At 52.1% G+C, this 13,677-nt stretch overlaps 7 protein-coding genes across 7 annotated transcripts; 4 read left to right on the top strand and 3 right to left on the bottom strand.

Moving 5' to 3' along the window:
- Positions 1-163: 163 nt before the first annotated feature.
- CORC01_04670 (uncharacterized protein) lies at positions 164-478 on the top strand (the record flags this gene model as incomplete). Its single annotated transcript, XM_022616317.1, has 1 exon — positions 164-478. One exon carries the CDS (start codon positions 164-166, stop codon positions 476-478), a length of 315 nt encoding a protein of 104 aa, XP_022477168.1.
- A 3,414-nt stretch (positions 479-3,892) lies between these two features.
- On the top strand, positions 3,893-4,800 carry CORC01_04669 (uncharacterized protein; the record flags this gene model as incomplete). The annotated part of the gene is made up of 2 exons (XM_022616316.1): positions 3,893-4,041; positions 4,245-4,800. The coding sequence occupies 2 exons, from the start codon at positions 3,893-3,895 to the stop codon at positions 4,798-4,800; spliced, it is 705 nt and encodes a 234-aa protein (XP_022477167.1).
- A 352-nt stretch (positions 4,801-5,152) lies between these two features.
- CORC01_04668 (uncharacterized protein) lies at positions 5,153-5,915 on the bottom strand (the record flags this gene model as incomplete). Its single annotated transcript, XM_022616315.1, has 2 exons — positions 5,153-5,535; positions 5,609-5,915. 2 exons carry the CDS (start codon positions 5,913-5,915, stop codon positions 5,153-5,155), a joined length of 690 nt encoding a protein of 229 aa, XP_022477166.1.
- Positions 5,916-8,880: 2,965 nt separating this feature from the next.
- CORC01_04667 (uncharacterized protein) lies at positions 8,881-9,222 on the top strand (the record flags this gene model as incomplete). The annotated part of the gene is made up of 1 exon (XM_022616314.1): positions 8,881-9,222. A coding segment is annotated over one exon (342 nt), but the record flags the coding sequence as incomplete, so codon positions are not given.
- Positions 9,223-9,411: 189 nt separating this feature from the next.
- Positions 9,412-9,838, bottom strand: CORC01_04666 (uncharacterized protein; the record flags this gene model as incomplete). The annotated part of the gene is made up of 3 exons (XM_022616313.1): positions 9,412-9,432; positions 9,495-9,699; positions 9,795-9,838. The coding sequence occupies 3 exons, from the start codon at positions 9,836-9,838 to the stop codon at positions 9,412-9,414; spliced, it is 270 nt and encodes an 89-aa protein (XP_022477164.1).
- CORC01_04665 (uncharacterized protein) lies at positions 9,487-10,355 on the top strand (the record flags this gene model as incomplete). The annotated part of the gene is made up of 2 exons (XM_022616312.1): positions 9,487-10,069; positions 10,144-10,355. 2 exons carry the CDS (start codon positions 9,487-9,489, stop codon positions 10,353-10,355), a joined length of 795 nt encoding a protein of 264 aa, XP_022477163.1.
- A 1,679-nt stretch (positions 10,356-12,034) lies between these two features.
- CORC01_04664 (uncharacterized protein) lies at positions 12,035-13,509 on the bottom strand (the record flags this gene model as incomplete). The annotated part of the gene is made up of 2 exons (XM_022616311.1): positions 12,035-12,615; positions 12,672-13,509. The coding sequence occupies 2 exons, from the start codon at positions 13,507-13,509 to the stop codon at positions 12,035-12,037; spliced, it is 1,419 nt and encodes a 472-aa protein (XP_022477162.1).
- Between the last annotated feature and the right edge of the window lie 168 nt (positions 13,510-13,677).

Here is a 13,677-nt window from a genome sequence, read left to right as displayed (position 1 = left end):
GGTGAGTCCCTCACTTTCACTTCGGGACCATAAAGGTTGACGTTTCCGCCTCGGCTTGAATAAACTCTGTTGCCCCTCAAAGCCAGTCACTCGTCCATCTTCAGCCAAAACCTCGATTCCAACTCAGTCAGTCGTTCTTTACCAACAAAACCAACCCATCAACATGATGTTCCTTCACTCGCGTCTCATCGGCGTCTTCGCCTTCGCCTTAGCCGCCTCCGCCGCCCCTACCACCTGCCCACCAGCCGAAGAACCCGCGCAAGACCAATGCATCGGTGTCGCTTGCCCCGAAAACACTTACTGCAAAGTTTTCAACTTCCGTTTAGAGCATCCTGTTGCTTGCAAGTCCAACGGCACCGTACCGGCGGATGCACAGACTTGCGGCGAGGTCATCTGCCCGATAGGAAAGACCTGCTGCAACTCGCCTTGCGGCGTGTGCGCAAACCCTGGGGAATCATGCTTGGAATGGGTCTGCTGAAAAGGTTGTCGGGATGGGAATTTTGGAAACAATACCAGGTCATTGTCAGGAGTTCGGGCGCCCATTGGGTCATCTTCAAATCTCGGTCACAAACAACATGATGAAAGTACCTAAAAATAAAGTATTCTCCTATTCAACAAGAAACCCGGTGCTTTTGCTTCTCACCCTTGAAGGAAATTGCCGCAGGATGCATGACTCGCGTGGAATATCCCCATCAGGACCTCGGTATTGTTTGTGATGAGAAAAGACAATGATCCTGACTTTGACCACGCGTGCGCGCAACTACACCAGCAGTACATCATAAACTTCGAATTCCTGGTTCTCTCTAGCTTCTAGATTCTCTTTGAAAGTGATTTCCCTGTGAATTGAACCAGGCTCGGCCTAGCAGCTGCTTATCTACGGTTGTGTAAGCCACGGCGTGCGACTGGTCCAAAGATATCATCCGATCTTTAGACTCTACTAAACCTTGGTGATAGCAAACTCTGGCGTCAGGGTCATCCCGGTCTTTGTAAAGTACCGTTCCCAGTGATCGGCAAGCCTCCGCATCACTTGCGGCTTCTTGTCTGATACGTCGTTCATCTCCGCAGTTTACCCTCTAAATGCTCCTGGTCATCCTTTCCCCTGCTTTTGTTCAACTAGAACGCCTTCCACATGTCTTCGCGAATTGCGCGAAGGACACCCAGCCGTGAACGTGCACGTCTTCTCCGTGAACAGTCGAGTCCGGCGCCGCGTAATCGGGAGAAGTAAGACGATCCACCCAGGACTTACTACGGGATGTTACGATTTGACGACCTCGGGACGATGTGCCATGGTGTTGGACCTGAGCCAGTTCTAGGATTGTGGGGAGGATGTTCATCACTGTGGTGAGCTGATGCGTGATCTCTTCGGACTTGGCTGGCAAAAGGGGGGTAGCGAATCAAACATGGGCTCAGCTACCAATACCACCGTCCGTTCTCCAACAGTTCGAGCCGCGTGATGGCGCCGTTGCGGCACATTCCATCGCGAACCTTATTTGCGTCTGCGGCAAATTACAGCCACCTAAAGACTAGACGAAAATACTGACCATGCTAGGCGACAGACGTCTCGACGCCCAATGTTGTCGTAGGACTTTTGGACTATGCCAGAAAACGTCATTTCTCCTCCAATCACCTGCGGCAAAGCGAAAGTAAGTATCGTGCTGATGCGATGAGTGATGAAACGGGGAAACTTACAGGAATGGCTTCAAGAGCACCACCCTCGGGCCATTATCTGACATGAAAAGGGCAAAAGTGTCATCGATTTTTGCTGTAGCCTCAAGGTTTTAATTGACTCGTCCAATATTCTCATCGATAAGACCTACCATGGAAGTAGTAACTTCCATTTTTCGTGCAGATTCCTTACGCTCCCGCTTCGTCCTGTTATTCCAGTTATCCAGTACGCCAAGTGGTGGCGTGTGATCAATGACCTTGCCCATGAGACCGAGATTGACGAAGCGTTGTAACCTGCGTCCTCCGCTGTGTCGACGCACCGGGTTCTTCGTCGTATTTACCAGCTTAGACAATCATTAGTGACCATCGCGCATGAAGAGTACATTCAGCTTGTACCGTATTTCTGGACCACCTCTCGTAAGGCCTGGAGAGGCCAGTAAGGCGCGGTAAAGGAGAAATAAGTAGAGAATGGTTGCTCTTTCTCCTTCTAGTCTCTCCCCTTGAAAAATCTGATCATATGATGTTAGAGTATTGCGTTGAGTAAAGGTCGTCGGTCAGTTTTTGTTCTGTATTTGACTAGCCTATCCCCATCCATCCACGAGCCTTCAGTGTCGAGACAGGGACTCTTGAACTCGTCATCTTCCAGCTGAGGCTCGTAGGCGCAATGGTTTCCGGAGCCTCGCAGAAAGCTAAAGCCTTTCGTAAGGCCTCGATTGCAAGTCGCGAGCGACTTGGTCAATCCGTGGTGCCTGTAGAACACTAGATGTCAGTAACACTGATACTGAAGCGTTTGCCACCGTCGTGAGTGAGTCTGGCTTACCCTTTTCCTCTTTCCAGAAATTATGGCGTGATAGCCAGGGTCTTGTGGAATCTTAGGCGAAGTACATGTAGCCACATAACAGGGTTTATTTTTGAAATAGTCTCCAAAATGTCTCATATGTTCAACCATTCGACCTTTAAAACTCCGTAAGCTGTTGCCATGCGATGAATAGACACATACGTATCAAATCTCAGTTCTGAAGAACAACAGTGTCCTTGTGGGCGAGCATGGTGACGCAGTGTGAAAGTTTTCATGCGAATGCCATCTTTTGCAAGCTATTCAGAACTGTTGTATGAACCTCGCCCCCATATAGGCTGAAATCACGAAAGTTATAATCCGAGGTCGTCGGCGATGATGATCAGGAAATTTGGTTACAATTGTATCAGAATCTGCTGGTACTTTGATTTTGGTAGGACATACCACAGAACATTGGAATATCCTGGGAAGCAGATTCAAGGCGATGCTGGCAAAAAAGGCCGGAGCCCCTGGTTTAGCGGCATAAATCAACATCAAAGCCCGAGTCTTGGTATCTGACTCGGATTGGAAACCCCAGAATATTGATCTTTCTCCACATACTTCAGCATCAACATCCAAAAAATTCCAGCTCTATGGTCAGGTGAGAACAGTTGTTAGCGGGGATAGGCGAGAAGACATCTCTCGGGAATGATCGTTTCGGCCTCGACCAAGGCGTCAACTCGGCACAGGCGATGGACACTTTCGGGCGATCATTCGCCTGGTATAATGCTAAGACAAAAACTTACTATCCTGAAAGCTGGTGGCTTTCTCTTTTTGCCAGGTTGCGACATAAATACATTGGGGTCGGCACCGGTGAGACATTTGTTAAGTCGATTCGTTTCAGGAAGGATGATGTGTTGACAGCTCCGTCTTCTGGTCAGGCATTTTGATCAGAAGCATAGTTAGGAAGTATGCGGCCGACAGATGTGCATGTCCTCGATCAGCATTTGGTCATGTGTAGCAACGACAAATAGTGACGTCCAAAAGCCGCGATCAAACCCTCGCTGCCAGGATACTGGCTTACATTTATGTTGACATAGAGCTCGCCGTCATGCCCATGTCCTGGTTTGAAATAACACCAAAAAAGCTCGTGGGCTCGTTGTGGGCACGTACCAACTGAGTCTTTCAGTGAGCCAAACACCATTACGAATCTGCTGAGATATATGCTGATATATTTCTTTCAGACGGTGGCCAACGCCATGACCCGAGGTACCGGGAACTGGAAGTCTGCTGCGGCCTACCTGATCCATTGTATACTTTTTGACATCGTCGCCTTGATAGTCATAACCCAAGTCTGGTTTGTCCCAGAGGTAATTTGAAGTCGATAAAGAACTTGTAGCTCTCACATGCCTTTGCAAAGGCGGGTTCACTGAGACCAAAATCGCTGTCGACATGTCTCACATCCGTGCAGGCATCGACCACGAAGTCGAGAAGGGTACTTTCATACACACAATCCGTAGCAAGCAATTGGATAAGCGGGCCTTGTCTGTCATTAGTGTCAACTTCTTCCTGCAGGCTACAGGTGCAATATTTGCCTCCCTGTATGGCGTCATTTTTTCAAGCATTTGGGGTTCATCGACCCCTTCACCGTCACCATGGGGATCTCTTGCATCAATATGGTCATGGTAGTTTGTTCCATGGTCCTATTGGGTGAGTTGTGTCAAAGGCGAGGCCCTCTCGTCTACATTGTGTACCTCGAGTCCCAGCTTCTTGCACCGATTGGCTGACTTATCATCGGCATTAGAAACGTCATCTTCTTCGGCGGGTCGATTCAGACGGCCGGTTTTCTTGCCGTGGGCGCTCTCGGACTCACGCTCAATCCGAGCGTCGCCGTCAAGTCAGCAATTGTCGCCATGATGATTGTGACGACTACGGGGTTCAGTCTCGGCTGGGCACCAACATCGCAGGTCCTTTCTGCCGAGATTCCGAGCATGCGCCTCCGTGACATTACGTTTCGGACGGACAGCGTCATCGGCATTGAATTGCAGTTCACCGTCGCTTTTATGCTACCGTATCTACTCAACACCCCCTACACTAACCTACCTAGGGTCCAAGGTTTGTCTGATATTCGGTACTCTCAGAATTCTGTGCTCTTACTGGTGTTCGCCTACCTCGGCGTACCAGAGCGCATGAGCCGCACACTCGAGAACGTCAACATGCTCTTCGAGATGAAGAACCCAGTCAGGAATTTTCAGAATACGGTCCTTTTGCCAGCCGCGCGTAAACAAGGCCATGATGAGCAAGACGAGGAGACAGCTTCTGAGATAACAATCGCGTTCTATCTCGAGAAACAAGCATGAGCTTGAATCTCCCTGAATCACTTGCCCCATGGCAAGCAATGATAATTTGCAACAGAGGTTAGGCTATAGCTACACTTCACATATTGTCCAAGAGTGGTGGGAACAGAAGTCTGAGTGCGGCATCTATCGTCAATTGGAAAAACCTGTAAGCAGTACAAAGATATCTTATTCGCGATACAGCCAAACCCAAAAAAAAGACCAAAGGAGTGACGCAAACCATGATACTCCCCCGTCTCACGCGTAACCGTTACTTCATCAGACATAACAAACTTCCATGCATATTATCCTCCTCTTTCCAAACTCCTGTCGTGACGTTCACTTGCTTCATACCCGGTCGGTGGAAACCAGCCATTTAGAGCATGAAAGCACCAAGAGCAAAGGCACCAGCGACGATGGCACCGACGGCGCCGAGCATGCCGTTGCTGCCGGGGGCGACGAGGCCGGGGGCAGCATTGCCGGTCTGGCGACCACCACCGACGATGGTGGAGGTGGCGATGGAGGGGAGGCCACCGTTGCCGGAGGTGAGGAAGGTGGTGGTGATGGTGGAACGCTCGGTGGAGTGAGTACGGCTGGAGGAAGTTCCGGTGGTCTGGGCACCGCCAAAGGTGGTGGTAAGCTGGCTGCTGGCAGTCAGGCGGGTGGCGAGGACGATGACGGTGTTGGCGATGGAGGTGGATGAGGAAGCGTAGCCGCTGGCGCTGGGCAGCTGGCACACGTTCATGATGCTCTGGATACCTGTGTAAAATCATCGGGTTAGCTCACTGATTCACAGAGAGCTAGTTGTAAGTTATCTCGAAAAGAAACGTACCCTCAAGGCTGCGCTGCTGGTCAGAGGGAACCTTCTCGATCATGCAGGCATTGCACTGGCCAGCCAAGTTCTTCAGGTCGAAGGAGTTGTTGGTGCAGACACACTGGGAGTCGAGCTCATCCTGGAGCTGATCGCTGTTGTTGTTGCTCTGGCCGGGGACGAAGTTGACGGTGCAGATGTTGCCGAGGTCACGGACGGGGCGGCAGATGGCAGAGCAGTCCTGGGGAATGTCGTTGTTGTTGATGCGAAGATCAGCGTTGACAACCGCCGCGGCGGCGAGAGAAAGAGCAACGGCCTTGGCGTGCATTTTGATAGTTATTGGATGAGTTGGTTGGTTAGAAAAGGTTGAGAAGAAGTTGAATAGGGAATGATTCGAGAAGCCGAGTCTACGAAAGTTGTAAGTGTCGAAAAGGGGTGCGAGAGACTAGCTGTCGAAAGGCGAAGTGAAGCGGTGTGAGAGTGATCTGATGAGAAAGGAAAAGGCTACCAGACGGGTTCGTGATAGGATATTTATGTTCTGGGCGTCAACCGTTCATGGCCTGCGTGAACCCTCCCGTTTCGCCCGGAGATCCGCTTCGGCAAGCTTCCAAGATGACCCCTTGGGCGTCGAAACAGCCACTATTGCTGTGCCTTGACAAGGACAAGAAAGTGGCACTGATGGGGAAGGGCGACCATCAACCACGAGGCGGGCTGTGGTGGGCAATGCCAAGCTGCATCTCAGAGCCCCGAGCAGTCCAAGCCTCAGACCAGACCGAGACTCAGTGACGCTATCGGTAATCTGGACTACGTGAGCAAGCTGGCAGGGTGTGTTCTCAGGCAGACAGAGTTACTCGCTGGTTTTGGGCACAGCACGGCACAGAGCAGTGTGACGTGGTCCAAGAGCCATGCATCTTTCGAAAATTTTCTGTCGAAGCATACCATCGTGAAACGCCCTTTCTGCCTGTCACCCGTGTCTGCCGCCGCTGCTCCCCACGTGCAGGGCGTGGACTAGTAGCTCCGGTCAAAACCTTAGTTTGTTAGTGCGTCCCAGTACTCTATCTGTGTAGAACGTACAGATAGACCTGGTTAAGTGATGGGGCCCTTTCTGACCATGACGGATGCGGGAAGGCATGATGCAGGGAGAATTGATGCAAGGCACGGGTCTTTGCAAAGGGGGCACTTGGTGACTGCGGTGTCCGTTTGATCCCCCTGGCAGCTCACCCGTAAAGTTGCTCGCCAGGAGATGCGGCGAGAACCGATGGTTCGGTCCCAATTTGCCAAGCTCGAGGATCAAGTTGAAAAAGTCCTTCCCAAAAGCAGGGTCGAAATCATAAGTGGTTGGGCAGGATTTCTCTTGGCAGCGGGAAGAAGCATGCTCAAAGCTCGGAGTGATCTTGGCGACGACCAGTGCCACCCCCTGCACTTACCATAGAACGAACATGCGCTTACCCAAAAGTTCCGGGAGGTAAGTCATGGAGGCAAGTAGTAAACAGCCGCCAGTTAGGAATATCAGACATACTCTTGTGGTCCAGCTGACGGCTCAAGCTACCTCGGAGGCGAGAGATGATGACTACTTTGCTCTGCATTAGCGCTGCCAAATTCAAAGATACCAGTTGCCACAACCCTCGCTGCTTTTCCTTCGACAAAAAAGTATTTCCAACGAGTTTCTGGCCTAGGATGGACATCCGCACGGCGCTCTCAGTCCTCCTCCATTGTCCCGACGATCTCCCCGTCGTCCAGCTGTAGCGTTTCACGTCCGGCCGTAGCACCGGGCCGTGCCCTTGGACTAAAGGATGGACTTGGCCCAGGTCGGCCCTGCACTTCCCCAAGTTATCCGTTAAATGTGGGATCCCCCTTGATTCTTGGTGCCTTGGAGGCAGTGTCATACCGAGATGCCGGCTAACCGGTTCAAGTTTGGTCGTTGTCTGGGTTCTGGGGGTAGCCGTTGAGAAGCCATAAACTGAGAGACCCACACGCGTAGGAATAGAGTCGACTAACGTAGGTCGGTAATGTAGGGAGATCCGCGGGGGGGCTAGAGAAACAAAGCCTGTCCGTGCATTTGCTCCGGAGCGGTTTTCCCTGCCCTTTTCCCTCACGTTAACCCTGAAATCACGAAAGCTGGAGAGAGTGGGAATCTCATCTCCGAGTACCTGGGCTGAATCAAGGAGCTTCAATTTTAGCAGATTGAGGAAATTGAAATCTTGGCTCGTTTGCCATACTGACGGCAAACCTTGGCTCGTTTGCCATACTGACGGCAAACCTTGGCTCGTCTAGCCCGGACCGCCGTCGCTGCAAAACATGTATGATGGCTTCGTCCAGTGCCAAGGCAATCACAGGTTTCCATGTATCGTCGCTAAGGGGATTCTTAAGCTCTAGTGCCCGGGAAGATATGACACTAACAAACGCCACTCAATCCAAACCGTTCCACATAGATTCTAGCCCCAACAAAGCGGTTTGTCAAACTTTTGGAAAGCAAGTATCGAAGCAAAATACCCAAAGATTCTTGGGCCTAGATGGCCTCACCCAGCAAGCCACTTAGCATGATATGTGGTCATTTGAAAACTGGAGATTCAGAAGTGGAGAGAATCTTGGCATCAATCACTCGGCCTGCTGTCGTTCGTCACCTACATAAGCAGAGTTGCTCCTGCGCGGCAGGGGGTTTATGCCGTGAACTCAACTAGAGCTCAGGTCAGTGAAAGGCACAAGACATGACTGGACCCATCGAGATGGCAAGTTCGTCCAAGGTAACACACCTCACGGATCAACGGGCCATCCCACTGCTCCAAGCTCCCAGCCATCTCAAGTCTCCAGCTTGTGTGAAGAGAATGCGCATATCCAGGTGACTGGTTCCTTACAGCCAATGTCACAGATGAGCACCTGGGGGCTGCGGATAGTGTGGCAGAGTCTGCTTGCATCGTGGCGTATGGTCTGCATATCTGGGACAGCGAAAAGCCCCAAACAGGAGTTGAGTAAGAGATGAAGCTGATCCAATCATGTCTCCTGCACGCTGCACCCCGGGTTTGAGAAGAGAGGGGGCGACATGGATGACTTAAGCCGAGAGATATCTGAGCTATCCGAATTCTCGGCGGAAACAGCTCGATGACTGGCTCCTCGCGCGACATTCGCCTTCGGGCTGGAGACTTGACACGCACGGGACCGCTCCATGCCTCGAATGCATTTCATGAATCACACACGGGTAAAGTAGAGATGAAGAAGGTAGGAAACCCCCCAAGAAAATTTCCGAGCTAGCCAACCCAGGTCGTCTTCTCCCAGGAGTCCTCACATGCGACAGTCCTGAAAAGAATTGCTTATCGGAACTAGCGGCCCGTGCCCTTCGTCTCACGGTGCAGTCTAAGACGATCCTCCAAAGAGCGACGAGGACTGTGGCTCGGTCTGCTCTGAGATTACACGGCGGCGAAACATGTCAAGGCCGTCTGTGCGGGGACCAAGAGCAAAGCAGAACACAACAGTCATCACATGTCCAACGGGTTAGTCGAGGGAATGTCAAGGCGAGTGGTTTTTCGCCTGGCGTATTCTTGGCGGCGCACATTGTGGTGAGGTCCGGTCAAGCGGCAGTTGCACGTCGCTGTTGCCGCAGTCCACGAAATGAGGTTTTGCCCGCCTACCCCAGATGAGAACAAGAAGGCTTGGCAAACAAATACACCATCAGCCGAAAACTTGAGTCGAATTGTATGAGACGATGGATGTGAATTTTTCTGCCATTTGAACTGGCACCTCTTCTGGACTGGTTTACTGATTTTGGTGGCAAAAAGTGCAAATCCGGATTTCAAAAGCATTTAAAGGGAATACTGTGGTATATTGCACTACTTGTGACATGCCTTGACCTCATTATCTGTCAGTTTGGCCGGTCAGGGTAGATTTCTTTCAATAATCCCTCCATGCGTACGCTTCCAGCAAGCGCTGCTTCTTCCGGCGACGGCGACGGCAACGGGCGAGTGAAAAGCGGGGCCCGAATATGGCGGTCCGAGGGCGCCGGAGTGTCGACGTATCGGTTGATTGAGTATGCCAAGTCCGAAGATACGGGAATTGCGGGTCGCTCTGCCGGCGCGACCGGAACAGGGGTCGGGCCTGTTGGTGCTCCGTTGGAGACTCTACGCGGCCAGAACACCGTGGGGTCAGCAGGAGAGACCTCAAAAACGCGACAGGCTGACTCTAAAGAGTCTGCAGATGGCTTCACGCTACTCACTTGTGGCTGTAATTATACACAGCGCCAGTGGACGAGGGTGGCATCGTTGCAGTGGGATAATCTTGCCAAGAACGATTCCAGGTCAAGGAACAAAATTGCTGTACGGGACAGCTGTATGGTTCGGATGGGTGGGTGGGGCCGACAGTTGTCCGAAGTTTTTCGGGTGCGGAATACCGATGGGTCTTCAGTACCGGAGAGTGAGGGCCTCGAGTTCATCGGTATCACTGGACAGATGGAAGCAGACAACGTCAAGCAAGCTGATGCAAGAGGTTTAGGTGGTGATGGCTGGAGTGAATGCACAATGGGCACAGATCAAAGTAGTTGCTCCGTTCGGTCCATCCGGGGACAGACGGAATATTTAAGAGCATCAAATCGCTGGCGGAGGAGAGACGAAACTCAGCTGGGAAGGGTAGGGAGGCCATCGAACAACCTCTCCACGGAGGCAGCCTTACGCTAGACGAGAGAACGCCTCCCGCGAACGACACCATCAAGCAACATGCGTATGAGATCCCGCACCGTTGGAGCCAGAACGGCGGTCGCGCCATCCAAACAGTGACGTGATGGCGCTCTCCAGCTTGCCTCCACCCTAGCAAGCCCATGCTACCATAGTAGGTACCGACAACGGTAAACGTCTTCTGTCCCAAATGTGACTGTCAACGGTTCGCGGACGACACTTGCCACACGAGAAACCAGTGCTGACTCTGGCAAGGCAAAACGCAGGCTAGGTTTACGAGTGGATGGAAGCCGGCGAGGTCATTCGCTTCGCCGACACTGGAGATATGTTGGGATCTGCAGATTAGGGGTCTAGAACGCCAGGTGGTAAAGAACCGCATCGCCAAGGATGGGGAATCCCACAATGCAATGAGCCGCGGCACCTCTACACCCCCAATGTATGACTTGGCCTACCTAAGGTAGCCAATCTTTGTTGTTCGTCGAGAACAGCATGAAAAGAAAGACCCGAGTCTAGAATCTGCAGCCAAGAAGCCTGGTACCGCAGCCAGAGGGAGCCAGAGGTGACGTCAACCTCCAGAACAAGCAACGGATCCCGGAGAGGCATCCGGGGGGGAACCAGGGGAGTGGTTCTGTACTCAGGGAAGAGCCTAGCCCCCTTCGCATTCCTGCGCTCATTAGGCCCACAGCCACCACCCGCGCGGTCCGCAGCGAACACTCTTCGCGAGGTGATGGCCCATCTCCAAAGGCCTAGGTAGACTGTGCATGACGTGGGCGGCTCCGTCGTGATTCTCAGACTGCTCTGCCGTTGTGTCAATGTGCTTGGCGGTTGGACATGTTCTGCTGTCTATTGTCAAGTTCGTCCTGACATGGGATCGATTGCCAATATAGCGAGCAAAGCCAATGGCCGCGATTATCGGTGCGCCGGCCAGGAAGAAGGGTGCGTGAAAGGATCTCCCACAGGTCACGCCAACCAAATTGCCCTCGTCAAGAACCGAAAAGTTGAAGAATGCCCATCCCCAGGCGGCTCGTCTGCCATCTCCAAGGTACCCCTCATGGATGGATGGACCCTGACTCGTCGCCTGTCAGGGGTCTAAAGGCCACAGGGCGGTCCCAAAACTGTACAGATCGGCACCAACGCCGTACCCCCACCAAGGGCAGCCAACGGAGCCCGGTGATCGTCAACAACACACGTCCCAAACCGAATTGGCTTCCATCGAGATGGGCATCTGACTTGACGCCCCTCGTACGATTTCTTCTTCGAAATGCCTTGAATTGGATGCGCTCCGGTGAGGCAAAAAGAAGGCGGACGGAGTAGTTTCTATACCCAAGGTAAGCTCAAGCCCGGGGAGATGTTGGCGCGCGCGGCGCAAGTTCCGTCGATGACATCACGCGTCATAGTTGGCTTCGGTCAATCTGCCGCATGCCCCGACGAGGTGTCTACTGGTGGTAGGGGTTTAGAATACTCAAGAAGTTGCCGGATGGCGTTTTATGCTGAAATGGAAGAGCAGTCTCTGACCAACTCCATGTCACAATCTGGCTCCTCATCAACAATGAACAAATATGTTCACAACAAGGTGGTTAAGGTTTAGTTCCACTGTATGCTATTATTAATCTCCAGGTTCTTTCTAGGAGGTTGTGAGTCGTCACTCTGTGTGTTGGAATCGTGCGATGAGAGGTGTTCTTCACCTTCTCATTGGAGGTGGGATCTGAAAAGATTCCATCTTCCCTTCAGACCCGCCATTGAATTCGCCTAGACCACAAGGCGCCAGCCATGAGCCACCGGACCATTATAACCTACATACCTGACTGAAGGCAAAATCCCATTCTTCCTCTCTGCCAAAAATGTAATCGAACCCGTCAATTGAGGTAGAAAGTGACGGTGAGAATGGCGAAGTTGGGGGAGTTGTCGGATTAAGCATTGGCGGCATCTCTTTGTCCAAGGGGTGTGAGTGGTGTTGTGGTCGCGGCTTCTTTTCCAAGGCCCTCTTGACAGCCTGTGCAGCTCTCTTCAGCCTTGGCTGTGCGTCGGGTTCCCTTTCATCCCATTCGCATGACAGAATCTTGAACTGGACATTCTCGGGGTGTGCATGCTTGCTGAGCTTGCTTCGGTTGGCATAGAGAATGAACCTCTTCTGGAGCCAGGACATGGTGTCGACTACTCTAGACTTGACATCCCAGTGATCCTCATCGAATTGACAAAAGACTCTGCCTTCACATTTAAATACTCTTTGCGCAACTTTCAGCTTCGGATCGGAGCTTGAGGGTGTTGCCTCTGGCTTTGTATCGTTGCTGGCCGCCTCCATTGTCTCAACCGGGCCAGCCACTTTGTTCGGCGATGAAAGACCGTCAGCAGCATCTTCCTTTGTACCTACGCAAGGTTCAAGTCAATACATTATCCACTTTCAATCACTTGAAAACTCTCACGCTTCTTAGACGGCTCAAAGGCAGGCTCTCGGTCTGCAACAACATCTGGAGGTGGCGACATGATCTGTTCGGGGGCCCCTTCGGGCGAGTCGTTACTCATGTTCTTCTTGACAATAAGGTAGTCGATGAAGTAGAAAGTTTGTAGATTTGGTAAATACCGGGCGAGGAATTCGTAGAGGTGGACAGGATAGACCTTCTGAGCGCCGCCGCCGTGGCGGTTGCCGCAATGGCTGCACCGAAAACCGGAAACACTGGCTTCCCAGGCGTGACAGTAGGGTATAGCCACGTGGCGAATCTTAGCAAGCTGTTTGCATTCGATATCCAGAGACATGCGACACCAGCTTCGAAAGTCATCGGCAGACAAGTACTCTAGGCACACCACATCACAGGAGCCACCGAGGGAGACGACGTGGCCGCCTTTTAGCTTCAAGCCACCGGGTGCATTGGTCAGACGTCGAACAACTGAAGCGGACTCGAAGCAGGTGGCCGACAGTCTGTTCAGCACACGATTGACGGCGAGATAGTTGGAAATGTTGGCCTGGGGTGTCGGGTATCGTGGCTCCAGGGTGGCAGGCCAGACCCTAGAAGGTATTTTCTCTCGAGCAAAGTCGAGAAGAGGATCATCTTCCTCCTCCTCGTCGTCGCCATCGAAGTGGCCGGTCGGCAACGGTGAAGGTAAGTGACGAATGCGGGCTGCAGTTTTGAGACGTAAAAAGTGCATGCCTGGTTCGAAAATGGCGTCTTCCCAGATCTGCTGTCGGATTTCGGGCGGTAGACGCGAAAAGCAGGTGAATGAGCGAGCGAAAGCTGGAATGTCGAATTTGACAGCTGATGCCATTGTGGAATATTCTGGTTTTGCTATTTCAATCAGTCTTGGAGCGAACGAATCGATAGACAGATGGGAAGATTAACGATGGTGCTATGAGAAGAGGTAGTGAGGATGCAGTTGTTGATGACGGGGAGTTGGGTGGAGAAACGCTCCGGCTGGAGAGAGGAGATCAGGGAG

The sequence above is a fragment of the Colletotrichum orchidophilum genome, assembly GCF_001831195.1.
Source record: "Colletotrichum orchidophilum strain IMI 309357 chromosome Unknown Scaffold_31.1, whole genome shotgun sequence".
NCBI lineage: Eukaryota > Fungi > Ascomycota > Sordariomycetes > Glomerellales > Glomerellaceae > Colletotrichum > Colletotrichum orchidophilum.
The sequence above is the reverse complement of the archived record's forward strand: the minus strand, read 5'-3'. Positions and strand labels throughout refer to the sequence as shown.